Source organism: Vulpes lagopus, chromosome 12 (assembly GCF_018345385.1).
Source record: "Vulpes lagopus strain Blue_001 chromosome 12, ASM1834538v1, whole genome shotgun sequence".
NCBI classification, from domain to species: Eukaryota; Metazoa; Chordata; class Mammalia; order Carnivora; family Canidae; genus Vulpes; species Vulpes lagopus.
In genome coordinates, this window is record NC_054835.1 from 59,164,325 (window position 1) to 59,182,245 (window position 17,921).

Here is a 17,921-nt window from a genome sequence, read left to right on the forward strand (position 1 = left end):
TTTATTTTGCTATGCTTACCTGGACATTCTTTGTATTTGTCCTGCTTTATGACTATAGCATTTCTTGAACCTAAGTGCTACGGACTGAATTGTGATCCCCTAAAGTTCATATACTGAACCCCTAACTCCCAATTTTATAGTATTTGGAGATGGGCCTGTGGGAGATGAAGGTCTTCGGTTAGAGGAAGTCATGATGGGATTAGTGCCCTGTAACAAGAGGAGGAGACAACAGAGCTCTCTCTTCCTGCCATCTGAGGACACAGCAGGAAAGCAGCAGGCTGTAAGCCAGGAAGAGGCTCCTCACCAGGACTGCCCATGCTGGCTGCCCGATCGTGGACTTAACAGTCTCCAGAGCTGTGTGAGAATGAATTCGGGTTGGTTAAGCCGGCCGGTCTGCTATTTTGTTATGGTGGCCCATGCAGACCCAGACGCCGTGCCTCAATATCTTTCATCAGCTGCAAAAAATTCTCTTTGAAGATTGCTTCTGTCCCATTCCCTCTGTTCTCTTCTTTTGGGATTCCAGCAGGTTATTTTGTATCTTTTCATAATGTCCACTGTATTTCTTATATTCCACCCTTTCATCTCTTTGTGCCTAATTCTGAGTATTTTTTCTGACCTTTCACTTCTCGTTACATTGTGGCCTCATAGGCTCTTGAACCCATCTATCGAGTAACTAATATGATGTGTTTTCAAGTTCCTGAAGTTCTAGAATTTCCAGGCTTTCTGTTATAGTTTCTGGTTCTCTGCTAAAGCCTTCTTTTGTCCTTTAATTTCTCACACATACTAGGTAAAATTATTGTGATGCTATGTCTGAGGTTACCACTGTGTAAACCTTCTGCACAACTCCTTCCCTCAGCAGTTGTTTTTCTGGGTTTCAAACATCAGTTTAGTTTCCTAGTAAGTGCCTGGTTACCTGTGATTGAACAAACTGAAAGTGAAATGTCTGCTGGGCTTGGATGCTTTGGGGCTATGAGGTCTGGGTTACTTCCAATTCATCCTTGGGGTCCCAGCTCAATGCCTTGGGGTTCTGAGCGCCCTATGCCTTTGCAGCCCTCAACCCCAGCATCTGCCCTCCAGCCCTGTGGGCACCATGCTCAGCTCATCATCCTGGCCCTCTGTCTTGCATTGGAATCACCGGATGCTTCCCAAAGAGAGAGCTAGCTCCAAATGCTGCTTGACGCCTTGGCCCTGTGATTCCCCACAGGCTTGCCAGCCTCACACACACGCACACACGCACACACGCACACACAGCCCTGCTACTTGTTCGCAGCAGGAGGATGTGAGTCACCTAACCTGCCGTTGCCAGGGAGGGAACTCATGACGTCACCCAAACCCTAAGCGATGAATGGAGCCACACGCCCCAGGGTTTGCAGATGTCATCTGGGGCCCGGCTGACTCAGCTGTTCAGGCAGCGCCACCGTGGCCGTGCGGCTGACTCTCAGAGCCCGGGTGGAGAATTGCAGCTCTGCGTTCGAGGCTTTCTGTGTTTAAACAGGCATGGTTCGGTGTCCAGCCAGGCCTTCTTACCGCGTCCCAGCTCCTTTCTTTCCTTCTGTCCGCGTGGATGGTCCTGCGGCCCCGATGGAAGAAGGACTTTTCCGGTTGTAAAACTGCAAACCTTCAGATTGGTCCCATAGTTCATGCTCGAAACCGCAGGTTTCATGCACACGAGTGGGTCAGTTGAAGTCTGCCAATGGCTGGCATGAATGGCACTTTGTAACAGGAAATCAGATGATATTAGAGTGTTGAACTGTGCCCAGTCCTAAGGAAGGAGAGATGGAAGAGCACTGTGGATACGTGACTCCATTTGGTTCAGGAAAATGTCAGCGTGTGGAAACTACTCTCACAAAGCTATCGTCCAGGCCAGCTTTCCCGGCCTTCCCTCGCAGGGTGTCCTTTCCCTGCTCAGTTGTGTTTTTCTAACGGTTGTGGTTGTGGTTGTGCCCTGTGCATGTCTTGTGCGTATATGTAACTTTGTTTCCCATAAAGGAAAGGCTTGTGCACAGGACAGACACCCCCGGCCCGGAGCCGCTGCTCTTGTCGGTGCGGCTCTCGTCCCACCAAATATCCAGCGGCTGTGGACTGACTTGGTGTTCGGGAGAGAAAGTGCTAGGTTCATGTCCCCACCTTCTTAGTCATGGCACATTTCTGCAGAAATGATCACTTACAGGAAATGAGCCAGCCCAAGGCTCTCTACACTGTCGTTTCCATGAAGTCGTTTAAAGTAGACGAAGTAGAGGTGAATCCTGCTTTATTTTGGTTGAGTGTGAGATGATGTAAATTTAGACGATAACACGGTTTTAAAATCTCTTCCCTTTTCAGGAAGACTTGCTGTAGCCTTCCTCTTACTAAAGAAAAAGTTTTATTTTTCTTCATTATGCAAGTAGCATGTTTTTAGCACAGATTCATTATTAAATACAGATAAGCAAAGAAAACCTAAGTCATTTATAATCCCCACCATGCGAAGGTAATTAATACTCTGGTGCATATTTGCCCTCCCAGACCTTTTATCTAAGCGTTTTTGTGGGCATTTTAAACAAAAATGTAACATCCCTCTACATGATTTTCTGCATAAATGGTCACCAGGATGTTACCGGTAGTTCTTAAATGGTAGAATTTGGGATGATTTGTGTTATCTTCGTATCACTTGAGTATTTTTAGTGAGTTTGTATCCTTTTCTTGGAAACTGTATTTTTCACTGAACGTTTTATTTACACAGAGCTTGTGATCACTCAGGAGGGATTCACTCCTTCACTCAGCAAATATGTACAGAGCACCTGTTACCCGTTAGCAGTTGGTGCTGAGCCCCGGGTGAGCGAGGTGAGCCTGCGCTCCGACGGCTCGGCTTCCCTGTCCGCCAGGGGCATCTCAGCAGCAGCCCTCAGGCACGGGGGCCCCTGGGAATTGTTCCGCATGTAGGTGGACTTGAGGACTGCTCGGTGCTCCCTACGCCAGGAGAGCAGGAGGCTGGTCTGCACAGGTTTGAGGGCACGTGGACTATTTGAAAACAGCTGGAATGTGGTGTCTTTAGTGAAAGAGAGAGCTCAGGAGAAACAAAGTAGCCTGAGAAGGGTAAATACAAGTAAGATGCAAAATCTCCCACATGCCCCTGTGCTGGTTGGTTGTGGGGTGCAGACACAACCCCTGTGGGGGTCGCAAGTGTATGGGGGGAGTAACAGGGCGCAGGGCAGGGAAGGAAGCCAGCCGTGCTGCAGACCAGGCACGGTCTCCACTGGCCCAGCACTGGCTGTCACCCCGGAGGTGCTGAGGACTGGGGAAGAGCTGGGCCTGTGCCTCCGCCATGCTCAGCCCTTGGCTGGGAGACCCCGTCCTGAGAGCTGCGATGGGCTTGGGTGCCAGGTGCCACCCTCCTCCTTGCCCAGCAGCCAGGCCTTCGTGAGGGGTCTGGGTGGGGCGGCTCCATGTCAGGACCGGCTGGTGTGGGAACGGTCATGTGGTAACAGTGATTGACTTCTAATTATCTAGTTAGAGCAATAACAAGCATGCATGGAGCAATTGTAAAGAGGTAAAAGGAACGAAGGTGAGCCACTGGTGGAATGCCAAAGAGGTTAAATGAAGCTGTAGGCCATGGTTCATGTCCAGCTAAACAGCTCAACCAAAGCTGCCATGGGCAAGAACATCTTTGTGGACAGTGACGTTGGAGCTTTAAGGCTTGTAAAGATTCAGAGCTGGAAACGGTACAGGGAGGGCCAGGGAGGCCCCTCCAGGTCAGGACAGTGGGAGGAGGCAGAGAACCTGCGAGGTGGTGGACCTGCCCAGAGGGACGGAGGGAGAAGTGACTGGGAGCTAGCTTCAAAGTTTAATGTGGCAAGCTGGGTGAGTATCGCTGGTTTTGAAGCCAGCTGGGAACATTCTACTTGACTCCACTGGCGCTGGTTTTGCCCTTGCTGCCCTGTGGCCTCCCAGAGGCCGTCTCAGGGGGGCACGGGCAGCCAGGAAGCTGGGGAGCTGCCCACCCCACTCGTCAGCCCACATGAGATCTGTTGAAGCAGAGGTAGCAACACGGTCACTGAAAACACTGCAGTAGCAGGGGCGCATGGGGGCTCCATCAGTGAAGCATCTGCTTTGGCTCAAGTCATGATCTCAGGGTCCTGGGTCGAATCCCGGGTTGGGCTCCCTGCTTCTCGGGGAGTCTGCTTCTCCCTCTGACTCTCCCCTGTGCCCTTTCCCTCTGTCTCTCTCAAAATCTAGAAAGAAAGAGAAAGAAAGGAAGAGAGAAAATGCTGCACTAGTAAATAGAGAAGCCAGCAGAATTTTGACCAAAGTTAGGCTAAGGGCCATCATCCTGCATCGTGTGAACTGGAACAGAAGAGCCTGAATCCAGGAAGCAGCTCAGCAGCAGAAGGCAGACGGAGAGGTTCTTGGGGGAAGCCAGAGACGTGAGCTGCCCGAGGTTGGGGGTTGGAGAGCAGATGAGCTGTGTCTCTGAGATTTTGAGCTTTGGTGCAAGAGAATCCACGTGGCCCCTGAAGTGGGGACATGATCCAGGGGACGATGGTGGTAGTAACGGCAGTGAGCAATGAAGACGGGTGAGCAGAGCTTAGGGAAGGAGGCAGATGGACAGACATCGAGACCAGAACAGACAGCCCATAACGATTGGTGGGTTCTGTGGGGGATGGGTTTTTATGTTGTTTTGTTTTCCTGTGGACAACAGAAGGACCCTGCAGGTGTTTGGCAGAGGCAGTCAGAAGTGGTGGCCGGAAGGCTGGGACCGACGGGAGGACCACAGTGCGGCTGTGTGCTCACCTCCTCAGCAGGACGGCGCACACGTGTGCTCTTTCCTAGTCCTCACGGCAGTCAAGGCAGCAGGAGAACGTAGCCCATGCCCTCTCTACCCGGTCCAGGGTCTGGGTTGGCCAGAAGATGACGGCCAGGTCAGGGCTGGCCGTGTCAGAAGCCAAGTGACAAGTATCTGGTACAAGGACCGTGGGACTGACTGCAAAGATGGCAGAGGGTAGGAAGGCAGGTGTCAGCGAGGGAGAACGTGGCCCAAGAGGGAGGGCACCACTCTGACGTCCAAGAGCTTGCTGGCGCTTCCAGGCCTCATCAGGATTAGGGTGTGGGTGCTGACGTGCAGAAACCACGTACCAGGCTGCGGGCTGGAGGTTGCTGGTGGTGACCTGGGTACGGAGGTCGGGGAGCTTAATTTCTGGCCAGAATCCTAAAGCTGTAGGTGAGCCGAGATGTTGGGGGACGTGAGTGGCTGGTGCCAGTGATGCAGGGCTGGAGGGAGTGGCATGCGTTCTTCAGGGACGTCGCTGCTGGCTGTGTGTCCTTCGGCCGTGCTGTCCATCTTGTTGGAGTCCTGTTTGCATGTAAGGTCAGGCTCAGTGACTCGGAGCGGGGAACAGATGCCAGAAGGTCCCCGGACACAGCACCGCCTGGGCGAGAGTCTGGCTCTTCTCATCGCCCACTTCAGCGATCTGCTCCCAAACGCCAGCTTGGCATGCTTTTCTCACAAAAGTTGGTCCTTGATTAACACCCTGGATTTGAGTTTTAATAGAACCACTTTTGTTATTAATGAAACTCTTGGGGGTCTGAGGAACCCTGTGATGGTTCCACCCTCCGTGCTGCCCTTTCCTTCCGTGGCTCGGGGTCAGCCATCCACGGTCCAACGGCCTCCAGAGCACGCTGGGTTTTGACGTTCTTTCCTAGGCTCTGGTACCGAAAGGAAAACAGAAACAAAAAGTTTCTAAGGTGATTGGATCCCAAGCGACATGACAAGGCAGGAAGTCGACAGGGTTCCACCCTGCCATCCCGAGTACGCACCCCAGTCTGCGCGGAGAGGGTGCGTCTGGGACTCATGGGTGGGTGGGTTGGCTTGAATGACGTGACGTCTGTCTGAGATCCGTCAGGCACACGGCTTTGTCTCTGCTTCCACGATGAGCTTAGTGAGCGATGGATGGAACCTCCGAGGTAGTGGGAGCCTACTTTGTGCTTTTCTGCTGGTGATGGTCACAAGCTGCATGTTTTTCTAAACACCTAAGTGCACGTTGACCGTAGCCTGACAGGGCTTGGCCTCGTTTGTCCCCGTGGCTTGGCTGCCCGCCCAGCAAGACAGGAGTCTGGTCAGCAGCTCCGTGCTGCTGGGAATGCGGGTTTCCTTTACCCGGGAGATCGGACCCCGAGGAACCCGCTCATGCTGGGCCATCTCGTCTTGGTTCCGGACGCGCTGCTCACGCAGTGATGTGCTTGGTCCAGGTTTGGAAATAGACCTTGGCCAGACTCTTCCAAGAGTGCCGTCCTGTCACCCACCAGCTGCCCCCTCCCCTGGCGTGAGCACCAGGGGCTCAGGGTGGGGAGGCAAGGGAACCGGGGCTTGGCTTGCCGCCCATCGCTCCAGTGGGCGCACGCCATGCAGCAGATGTTGACCGTGTGCACATGTGAGACAGGAAGCGCCTCCCCACGGTCGTATCTTGAGGCTTTGTCTTCTGACGTCGCTGCCTGCGCGTCCTGCGTGGTGGTGACTACGGTGTTTGTCTTGCTCCCTCACTAGATGTCAGGAAGCATGCATTTTCCCACATTGTTGAAATATTCATAAGTAACTGTCTAATAGCTCGTAGTGATGTCACGTGGTGGTTCTGCAATTTACTCATTTCCTTCGTTCTGGTAACATTCCTAGTTTCTGACTTTTCACCCCCGGAAATAAAACACTGCATCTGCAGGAGTCCAGTTTGGGGTTGATTTCTGGAAGCAGACTTGCTGAGGTAAGGGATACTGGTGTCCTCTGGCCTTCGTCGGTCTGTCCTTTCCAAACAGGCGGTGCTGGCTGCACGCTCAGAGCACCGTCCAGGGGCTGGCGCGTCGCTGACTCGTGCCGTTCAGTGGTCAGGCTGGATTTTTTGTCTTCACGTGGTGCTGACTTGCCCTCCAAAGTGGGGTGAAGGCAAGCAGCACTCCCCTGAGACCACCTTGCTGGAAGGCCTGTGTGTACAACACAGCCCAGCCTCTGATGAACACACCTCTGGGGTTTTAGTCCAGTGAAGATGCTATACCCGGGGCGACATGTGAATCCAGAATCTGAAATCTAGTCCTGAATAGGTTTGTTTTTGATCTTGAACAGATTTAACACTTATGTAGTCAAGAACTTGGCGGCAGAGAGAAGGCAGGAGTGTCATTGTTTGGGGTGGGGACTGGCCACACCGGGTCGTCTCAGGCTGGGGGCCCACCACTCCACTGGAGAGGGCAAGTGTGTGATTTCAGCTGGGGGTTGAGTGTGGTGTCTGTCCACCTCGAGGCTGAGATCCAGCTCGTGGGCAGCCAGTCGGCCAACCAGGACTCCGAGGTAGACACCAAGGCCCAGGGCCCCCAGTTGGCGGAGCTCCGTGCGTGTTGTCACATGTGGATATGCCGGAGGGGACATGGAAGCCCCACCTTTGATAGCTTTCCTGGAGTCCGCCCCATGCAGTCTCTGCACTGGCTTGAACGTCTCTCTGTATTTTTCGCTAATAAACTGTAACCATGAGCATAACAGCGTTCACTGAGTTCTAAGAGTCCTTCTAGTAAATTCTCAAAACCACAAGTGGTTTTGGGAACCCATGGAACCTGCAGTTGGCGTCCGAGTTGGGGACGTGCCCTCTCACCTTGCAATTTGGCTAACCCTGAATATATTGAGAGAGAGAACCCGTCATGAGACATTCAGGATCACCGTTTTCTCAAGTGCTTGTTCCTTGCGTGCTCCAGCCGTTGTGTGTCTGCTGGTCCTAGACAGCGGGGCTTCAGCCTTGAACACGCCCTCCAGGTGCGCCAGTTCCTCACCCGAGCCACCCTGTGGAGAGTCCTCACGCAGGGAAAGGAGCCGTGTTCCTGCTGGTGAGCTTGTGAATGATCTTACTCAGAAAGGTTTCAGTACCTGTGCTCCTCCTCCCCAGATGCAGGACCCGAGCCACTGGCTGCTCTGTCTGGGCTCCGTGTCCACCCTCGGCCCTCTCAAAGCCCCCTCCTTCCCATCATCCCCAGTGCCATGTTCCCTCTGTGGCAGCGACCCAGGAGTCTGCACTGGCACTTGCAGGCTGACGATGAGGACGCCGGTCGAACGCCTTCACGGACTGCGTGCTCTTGGGAGGTGCTCCCCCTGCTCCCCTAGCTCTGCGGGGAGGCTCTGGTGCTGCTTGTTGAGGGCTGGCGGTGTTTGCTGTGCTGTGCTGCTCCTAGATCCTGGCCGCCTGGTATGTGCTCTCCTTTTGGAAGAGAGTGGGGTGGAGAAAGGATGAGAAAGTGAGACAGTCCTGTCGGCCTTGTGCTAAGTGTCTACCTGGAGACCTTCACTCCTTTTAAGTTGTGGAAATCCTCAGCGATGCCCAGCACACAGAGCCAGTTAAAATTGCTTTTGGGGCCCCTGAGTGGCTCAGCCAGTGGAGCGTCCAGCTCTGGGTTTCAGCTCAGGTCATGATCTCAGGATCTGAGATTGAGCCCTGCATCTACTTGAGAGTCTTTCTCTCCTCTATCTCCCCTTTTTCTACTCCCCCTCCCTGCCCTGTGTCTGTAAAATAAATAAACATCTAAAAAAATTCCTCCCTCTGTCCCCATTCACACTCTCTCTCTCCGGAAAAAAAATAATAATAATAATAATCCTTCTTTCTAAGTGAACTAAGCCATGATCAGTAGCTTGACTGTGTTTGCAAAGCCTTTCAGTTTAAAGAAACTGGAGTCTCCCTGTTGATGTACATTTTTTTTTTTTTTTGGACTTCTTTGCCAAGGGTTCAGACCATTTGAGCAGTAATGCTATTTTCAAATATCTTACCTTTCTTTTTTCTTGTCCTATCACTTGTGGAAGTAGGAAGGATGTGTTCTTCCTCTAGTGGGAGGTACAGTCAGAGTAGGAAGTTAGCCCTGCTCAGCGGTGCCCCTCACTGCAGTCAGCCGCTTTGAACAGAATCCGTGCAGAGATGGTGCCTTCAAACGAGTTACTATGATGGAAATTATTAATCTGTGAAATCTTAGAAATAGCAGGAACCACACTTTAGTCTCTGAGCCAAATTACTGTGAACATTTTCCTTTGGGGAGGAAAAAAAAGAGTTTCCTGTCAGATCTAATTAAAGTTGCTACACGGCAGAGCCAGGCTGTACTGCAGGCACAAGCACACCTCTGGGCTCAGCCCGACTCGGTCTCCCCTGGGTGTCGACTCAGCCCGCTCTCTCACCCTCGCCTGTGGCACAACCACCTGGACCCCCCTCCCACCCCTCCTTCTCTGTGGTCTTGGTCTCCGTGTTATTACACCTGTGCTTGCTGACTAGCTTCTGGGCAGACCGTGAGCCCGAGAGCAGGGCCTTGACGGCACCGCCGACCTCTGCATCCCAGCGCTAGAGCGGCACTTGGCCCTGCAGTGGTAGGCACCCAGATGTCTGATGAGTGAACGGAAGGTAGGCTGACCTCAGAGGCCGAGCTTTCCTTCCCCAGAGGTCAGGTTGAAAGTGCACCCCTGCAGCCTGGAGCCACAGGGCTGGGACGTGGAGTGGAAGAGTGTGGCCCAGGCTCCTCAGTAGCAGTTGCCACAGTTGCCCTTCGGGCCTGGCCATGGCCCATCTCTCGTATGTGGAAGCCACAAGAGTGGTGTGTGGATCCAGGGGTCTGGTCTATGCATCGGGGCACCCGAGGGAAGGGAGGTGAGGACGGAGGCTGCATTCTCAGCTGCGAGGCTGGAAGTACACCGGCCTGGCAGGGTGTTCCCCCTGCCTCTGCCCTGAGCTTCTTGTCTCCTTGCTCCCGCCTCCGCCGTAGCCAGGGCTCTCTGGACAGTCACTAACGAAAGCACACCGTGTCTCCTAGGATTCCTGGCCGGCTGAACGACCGCAGGACCCCTCTGGGAGAACTGAACTGGATCTTCACAGCAATCACAGACACCATCGCGTGGAATGTGCTCCCTCGGGGTGAGGCTGCCCAGACGGTCCCCTTGGGGTGGGGAGGGCTACTGCCTCGCAGTCGGGAGATGCCGCCCCTTAGAGGGAGGGAAGCAAAACGGAAGCAAGGAGGTTGTCAGTGAGCAATGCTGAGGGGGCAGGAGGAGGAGGAGGCAGGATTTCCAGGTGTCCCCACATGTCAGACGCCACGAACAGCGGTGGACACTGAGCTCCACGTGAGCATTCGCTCTGACGTTCGTGTGATACTGTCTATGTGGACTCAGGGCTCCCTTTTCTTCATAAACGTTGGCACAATCCAGATTTCTTAAAATCTGAAGTGCTATTATAAGACTTGTTTATATTTTTTCGTTAGTGACTGGCTGGGGTTTGGTGTGTGCTTGTACTTTTGCGTGTGAGTGTGTGTGTGTGAGTGTGTGTGTGTGTGTGTGTGTGTGTGTGGCATCGCCAATGGGAAACGTGCCTACTCGTCCTGACCTGCTTGTAAAAAATTCTGATGGAGGTAAATCTGTGTATTTGGCTTTACACGCTGAACGTGGGTCACTGAAGATACCTTTTTCTGTTTTATCTGTCCTCAGATCTCTTCCAAAAGCTCTTCAGACAGGACCTGTTGGTGGCTAGTCTGTTTCGAAATTTTCTCCTGGCGGAAAGGATCATGAGGTCTTACAACTGCACCCCCGTCAGCAGCCCACGCCTGCCCCCCACTTACATGCACGCGATGTGGTAAGTGTCCGGCCGGGCAGTGCTGGCCAATGCGACGTGTCTAAATGGCTCGGTTTCTGTCCATTTCTGCGGTAGGACAAGTTTAGTGGAACTATGGGAAACAAAATAGAAGGACTTGCCAGCACCTTGGAGACCCGAGTGGTGTTAACAAGTAGGCAGAGTCCCTACCTAAAGCTCTGTAGATGGGAAATGTGAGTCTCCTTCAGAGGTGCAGGTGCCCTGGAGGGTCTTTGAAGATGGAGCAGGCCCAGCCACTCTGGAGGTAACTTCAGTCCCGTAACCCGGGGTGGGAGAGGCTTGCACGCGAGCTTCTGACTCCGCAGGAGCCGGTTCTGCAGAGAGAAACTGGCAGCAGGGTTATGAAGTATGTCCCAGATTGCTCCACCAGCTTAAATGCTGGACTCGTGACCAGTTAATTTATAGGCTTCTATCACAGGAGCACACATGTACACACGCTCACACGTATGTACCCCGTGTGTGCAACACACTGTACACACCCATGTGCCTCCACTCACACAGTCGCATGTGTGCACACACTGCACACGAGTGAGGCTGTCTGACCATTGCTTATAGTTCGCCGACTGTTGCTACTTACGCTACTAGTAATAGTAGTAACTAGTGGTAACAAGGATCCTAATGTGAGTTGTCTGGTTTAGATACCAGATCTGAAGGCGTTGGGTTTCTTCCTGTTTCCTGGCTTCTGTAACACGGGCAGAGTTTGGGGTGACAGCAAAGGGGAAGTGAGTCTGAGTCGTGTCTGTCTGGGAGAACCCCTAACTCAGGTACTTGAAAACAGCAGTTCCCTCGTGGTGTGTTCTCACGGTCAGGCATATTTCAGCTAGTGATTTTTTTTTTTTTTTAAATACGTGCACGACTGTTTTCCCCCGACACTGAAGACTCTGAGTACCAAGGACGGGTTTGTAGACTCACTGCCCTCATCCACTCAGGGGAAATCAGGAAGGAATGTTGTCATCTGTGAGGCAAAGTGGGGCGTGCTGTGCTGGCCACAGCAGCGGACCGTACAGAGGGAGTTAGAGCACACACCCTCCTCCGTACCCGAGTGACGCAGAGCGCCGCCGCGGGGGCACGTGAGGACGGAACACCGTGCAGCAAGTAGGTCGCATGTGCCCAGAATGGGGGAGAGCAGCTCTGCTCCCACCACTCCACGGGGCCGGCATTGGCGGGTGTTCGGCGCCCTCTGGGTACTTAGAGTGAATCATTAGTGTGAAGACCGGCATTTCCAGAAGTGTGGATGCTCCAAACAACCTTCTCCCTTAAGAAAAGTGATGTCTTAAATCCTGTCTGTTTCCTCTGAACCAGGTTTTTATAAAACAGCTTTTCTTTAAAAAGGGAAGAAAAAGGGGATCCCTGGGTGGTGCAGCGGTTTGGCGCCTGCCTTTGGCCCACGGCGCGATCCTGGAGACCCGGGATCGAATCCCACGTCGGGCTCCCGGTGCATGGAGCCTGCTTCTCCCTCTGCCTGTGTCTCTGCCTCTCTATCTCTCTCTCTCTGTGACTATCATAAATAAATAATAATAAAAAAAAAAAAAAAAAGGGAAGAAAAAGGGGATCCCTGGGTGGTGCAGCGGTTTGGCGCCTGCCTTTGGCCCACGGCGCGATCCTGGAGACCCGGGATCGAATCCCACATCGGGCTCCCGGTGCATGGAGCCTGCTTCTCCCTCTGCCTGTGTCTCTGCCTCTCTCTCTCTCTGTGTGGCTATCATAAATAAATAAAAATTAAAAAAAAAAAAAAAAAGGGAAGAAAAGGGCTAAAAACTCCACGGGGTCAGTGCCGCGTGTGGTCTGGAAGGATTACCGGGTATGCCACACGATGTGGGCAGCACAGCAGCGCCCGGTGTGCGCACCTTCCAGGTCGCAGGGCCCCACTGGCTGAGACGAGAATGAATGACTCCGGCACTACTGTCAGAGAGAATCAGTCTGTGTCCTTCTGTCCCCTCCCACCCGAGCCCCAGCCCCGCTCCCCCGACAGCGCACGCTTCTCTGGCAGTAGAAACGCCTCCTGCGAGATAGGCTCAGTGAACACCGAGTCGTGCTGGAGAAGACGGCAGAGAGCAGACGGGACGGGCGGGGCTGGAGCGAGGGCAGCCGGCCAGCCTCCTCTCATCTTCCTGCTGCCTTTCCCCAGATTGGCCCCTTGGAATGTTCTAACCTCTAGAGTTTGTGTGGGACCTGCTTATGGTCCCAAATCTAGACGTGACAGCAGCGCTTCGTGATCCCACCATCGCTACTAAGGACGCCTTTCCTTGCTGGCCCCAAGGCTGGGAGGATGGCCCTCTCTCCTGCGAAGTTAGCTCCTGTGAATCTCATAAAGCAAATCTGCACGTGTATGTATGTGCTGTGCACAGAAACGTGGACGACACAGCGATCCACCGAGGCCCCAGTGAGCGTGGGGAGAGCCTCACGGTGTGGCGAGGCAGTGGAATGGCTAGCAGCCATCTGTGTTCACCCGCGCCGTCCTTTCCTGGTCTGGCTGCCCTGAGCATTTCGGGACCCCTCTGCGGCTACAACGTACCTTGAGGACTGGGGTCCCTTGGGCCCCATCAGCCTCGGTGGTCCACCACCGTGCGCAGCGCCGCCTGGTGTGCTGCCCTCCCTGCTCCCTGTCAGGTGGACTCCAGTTGTTGCAGGTCGGCCTTGTGCCGGAGCCGTGGCTTGGCACCAGGTGCTGTTGGGGGTGCTCAGCCCAGAGCCGGGCACAAGAGACAGCAGGGTGGGTGGGGAGGGAAGTCAACCAGCAGTACACCTTGGTGGCCCCATTCAGCCGACCCCTGACCCTGTGCGGTTTTGAGGTTGGGGTGACCCCTCAGAATAGTCCTCGTCATCCTAAGAGGGCCAGGCCGCTGTCACTCCAAGGGACCTTTCAAAGTCAGAAGCACAAAGTGGAAGCGGCTCTCCTCAAGGCGTCCAGCTTCCTGGCCCCTGTGCAGCCTGCTTCCTTGAAGCACATTCTCTTTCCTAATCCAGAACAGTGAAGTTTTTCCAGTTGGCTCTGAGCTCCGTCACCAGGACCGTGGGACAGTCCAGCTCCTGCCTGCCACTGGGAGTGAATTTTGTTCATACGAGCATGTCCCCAAGAAGTCAGGGTGTGACGGTGCCATTGCAGTGCTCCCAGGCCGAGGACAGAGATGCCACCCGGCCACCTCGTGATTGCCTCATCGAAGGAGGCCATCCAGCAGGAACTGTGGGAGGGGGTGGAGATAGACCTCCGCTCCCGGCCCTCCCTCCTTACTCTCCAGCCTGTTCCACTGTGCGTGTGCATCATGGTCTTTCCATAATGTAGTTCGATAGACATCCTGGAGGAAAGATCTAATGTAAAGCAAGCTCAGGGAGGTGACACGTACTCGCTCCTTGGTGGCTGCCTCCAAGGGCTCTGGGCCCCAGGGTGGTGGGCAGTGCAGATGGGCTGGAGCCGTGGGTTTGGTTTTACCATCATGGCCAAAGGAATTTATGTACTTTGGATATTTTTTTCTTTTTCATTTTGAACCCGAACCTTAAGCATGTATCTCATGTGCTTTCCTGGCATTTTCCATGAAAGTGAAGAAGCCATTTTGTCAGCTCCCACTGAACCCGGGCTTAGCACGGGGGGCTGATGAACGCCACAGCCCCTGTGCCGAAACGAAAGGGAACACGGAAACCAACCACAAACTAAATGGGTGTTGTAAGAAAACCCATTGGCTGTTTTTCTGACAGGCACAGTCTTCTATTTAGAAATAGGAATCCTGCAGTCAGAAGAATCAAGGTGTGTGTTGTTACCTGTTGCTGAATAACCATATTCCTGCAGATTGAGTGGCTTAAAGCACATGGGTTATGATGTTTCTGTGGGGCAGGGTTCTGGTCTGCTGGGGGTCTCACCAGGCTGCAGAGACCCACAGCCCCTGCCCCGTGGGGTCCCGCGTGTGGCCTCGAGCTGCCTCGGCCGGCAAGGGCACAGCAGTCTAACACAGTGACGTAGCATCAGGAACAGTGTCCTCTTTGCTGGACTCTGTTAAAGGTCAGCCCCAGGTCCCTCCCTGGGGCGACCATCAGAGTCTCCACCATGAGCCCCATCTTGCTGAAGGAGACAGCTGGAGAGTCCGTGGAAATTCTGTGCAGAAGGCAAGGCGTGGGCGGGTGAGAAGATGGTGCACCGCGGTCTTTACCGAGGCAGAGGCACAGACAAGTGGTGGCATGTGATCCAAAGGTGCTGAATACAAAAATAATAACGCCAGTGACTTACTTATTAAGTAGCTTCTGTGGGTCATGTGTTGTGCTGTCCGTGCACTAAGTCCCACCCCTCACAACAGAGGTGTTGGTGCCAACAGCCCCATTTCACAGGTGATCGTGGGAGGCACAGGGAGGTAAGCGGGTGGCCCCACAGCAGGGCCAGGCCACGATGGGGCAGTCCAGCCCCAGACGGCTCTGCGTGGACACATCATGTACGCAGGCTTCCAGATGTGTGACGGGGACACGGGTAGACCTGGGTCACGGCATCTCCATCATCAGTCAGCCTGTGTGGTGTCTGGGAATGCGTTTGATCAGATGCCATGGTGGAGGAGTGGCCCTGCACCCGGCCGGGTGAGGGGATTCCTTCCTGTGGATTCCACAGGAAGGATTCCGTGGTTCACGTGCACTCCAGTTCCCTCTTGCGTCCGTGTTCAGTCAGCGTCATCTGTGGGGCCAGAGCCCTGGGTCTCTCCCTCCGGCTGGACGTTGGAAGTGGCCAGACATGCAGCCATTCTGGAATCTGATTTGTCTTGCTGTGTCCTACCCACGGACGCCTCGGAACCACTCGACCCTGCACCCGTGCCTTCGGTTGTGACCTTGCTGGCCTCAGGCCCCCTGCCCCCTGCTGCGCTGTCCGCTTTGCACCCACCTGTCCCCGCTCAGGAGGATGGTTCGGCAAGTGCCAAGGACCGTGAGAGATGAGACATTCTGAAAGATTTTGACAAGCTAAGCCATTTGTCAGAATTTTAGCTATAAAGAGGAGGATTGAGACTCACCCTGGTACCTAACGGAGCAGGTGCACAGTTAAGATACATGTACTTGAAACAGCGGAAGCAATCTTATGTTTATGAAGACTATTTATTACTGTACGAAATGTGTTAAACGACAAGAGCAGACCCCAAACGGAATCAACAGAATCAACCGTATCTATATTACGATGTGTGTTCCGCGCAGAAAGGCGGAACGGAGCGGTGACCTGGGGTGAGCGGCGCTGGCACCTGGGCCGTGGGGCCGAGGGCGGGCTCTCCATTTTAAAAGTCAGCAGATGCTGCTTTTATAAAGTCTGCGTGTAGATTTTCTTCGAAGCTTTTGAAACACCAGAAGCTGTTTCTAACAATTGAGTCATTATGATTAAGGCATTATTTGTCAAAATACAAAACCAGAGACAGAAGAAGTTGTTGAGTACTTCTTTGCACAAGATACACGTGACTAGTCAAATCCCGTAAGGTTTGGTGCTGGGACTTGGTCTCACTTGGTATGTTTCAAATGTTGTGACAAGAGCTCATTAAAATTCCAAGTTGGAAATCACTCACACACATTAGCCTCAGTCCTGAGTTTGTACAGCAGACAGGATTGTCCTTGAAGCAGCACGTTGCGGGGATACCTTGCACCCCTGCCAAGTCCTGGGCACTGGACTTGTACCTGTATGGGCCTCGTAAAGGCCATAAAAAGCCACTCTAGAAAAGTGTAAAGTAGTGCCCGAGTATCTACTGCTGTGGGGTCCTGGGGCCCCAGCACAGCCTCCATCCTCGGGGAGCTTGAATGCAGCTGAGGAGCGCTCGGGAAGAAAAGCCTTTCCGTGGTGGGACAGTCCCTGGTCAGAAGGAGGCGGGGGCCCCCTGAACCCTGTGCCCTCAGCACAACCCAGGAGGCTCCTGGTACAGGAACAAGATACCCTAATGGGCATTGCTGTGACCCCAGGGCAGCTGCCCACCCACTCCCCCAGCCCTGCCGATGAGCCCTGCGTCCCGAGTCACCTGTCCCTATACCTGTAGACATCCTGGCCTGCTCATGTCCAACATGAGTCTGAGTGTCCTGCCCTGCGCTGTCCTGTCTGAGCCCAAGGAGGGAGAGCTGGGCAAAGCCCCACACCACACCAGGTTTAATTGTCCAAACATCAAAAATGAGGCCTGGCCCCAAGGGGATTGCTGCCTGGAGAGGGGGGTCATCACACAGTGTGTTCATGGCGAGGGAAACGCGCCCACGGCTCACAGAGCCAGGAGGACCCCGGAAGGTGTCATGCTGGCAGGAGGAGGGGTGTGGTCGGGAGAGCAGAGAAACGGAACGCCACTGGCGGGGGGGCCCGGGGTGTGGCTGTGTCCAGAGCTGCTACAGCAAGGGGCAGAGCTGGCCCTGCAGAGGAGCTTCATGTGCTTGCGGTGGTGAGCAGGGCAGGGCAGGAGCCAGCGCCCCCAGCCTGTGCGGAAGGACCCGCACGAGAAGTGGTGGAGGTTGTGTAGCATGTTGCGCTGGGGCCCAGGCGGTGATCATGTGGCTGGATGTGAGGAGCCAGATTTCAGTGTCTCATCTGCTGAGATGGACAGGGCTCGGTGACCAGTTCCATCGGGGGGGTGGGCGGGCAGGACAGTGGGACCTCTCCAGGGCTCTGCCTGGAAAGCTGAGTAGGTGGTGCTGCCTGTGACCAACCCCAGAGTAGGCACCCGGGCGGTGGGAGGGGCAGAAACAAGTCCACTGGGAGTGTGCGGGGTGGGCAGGCTCCCTGGGGCTCCGGGGGTGGGGGGGCTGCAGACCCTGGGAGCCCGAAGATTCAAGGCAGTTGACGGGTAGATGACAATGCGAGTGGTTGCCACTTACTGAGCACCTACTAAGTGCCAGGCCGTGTACTGAGTCCCGTTACTGGGTTCCTGGCATGATCATCTTCCTGATCCCGGACACAGCCTGGCAACAGATGTTGTCGTGTCAGTGTAGCACGCGAGGGAGCGAGGGAACGGGCCTGGAAGGCAGGCGTGCTGTCCCTCCCTGCTGAGAGGGAGGACGCGGCATCTCCGAAGCCAGGGCTCCTCTGTGAGTGCCCGTGGTAGGACGAGATGCCACGGCGCGGGCGGTACAGGACAGGTTGTAGGGGACCGTGGGTGAGCGGCCCAGGTGGGCCGTGTTGAGGGAAGGGACCTGGCATCCCCGGGGTCGTGTCAGGCCCTTGCACGGGGCCCCTCGTACCACCGGTGCACACTGACTGGGTTGGCTGGGCCGGCGCGGGGACTGCGTGGGTTCCTGGTGATGTGCCAGCAGCGACTGTCGGGGGCGTGGACCGTAAAAGGACGGCTTCCCAGGAACCGTGCAGCAGGGTGCCGACGG

General features: G+C 54.5%; 1 protein-coding gene across 2 annotated transcripts in view; it reads left to right on the forward strand.

Moving 5' to 3' along the window:
* The window catches only part of RPTOR (regulatory associated protein of MTOR complex 1), a 330,129-nt gene that overhangs the window by 209,972 nt on the left and 102,236 nt on the right, over nucleotides 1–17,921 (forward strand). For both annotated transcript variants that reach the window (XM_041723779.1, XM_041723780.1), the window contains exons 8-9: nucleotides 9,790–9,890; nucleotides 10,457–10,601. In XM_041723779.1, coding sequence (XP_041579713.1) covers nucleotides 9,790–9,890; nucleotides 10,457–10,601 — 246 coding nt within the window. The remainder of the gene's footprint in view (nucleotides 1–9,789; nucleotides 9,891–10,456; nucleotides 10,602–17,921) is intronic.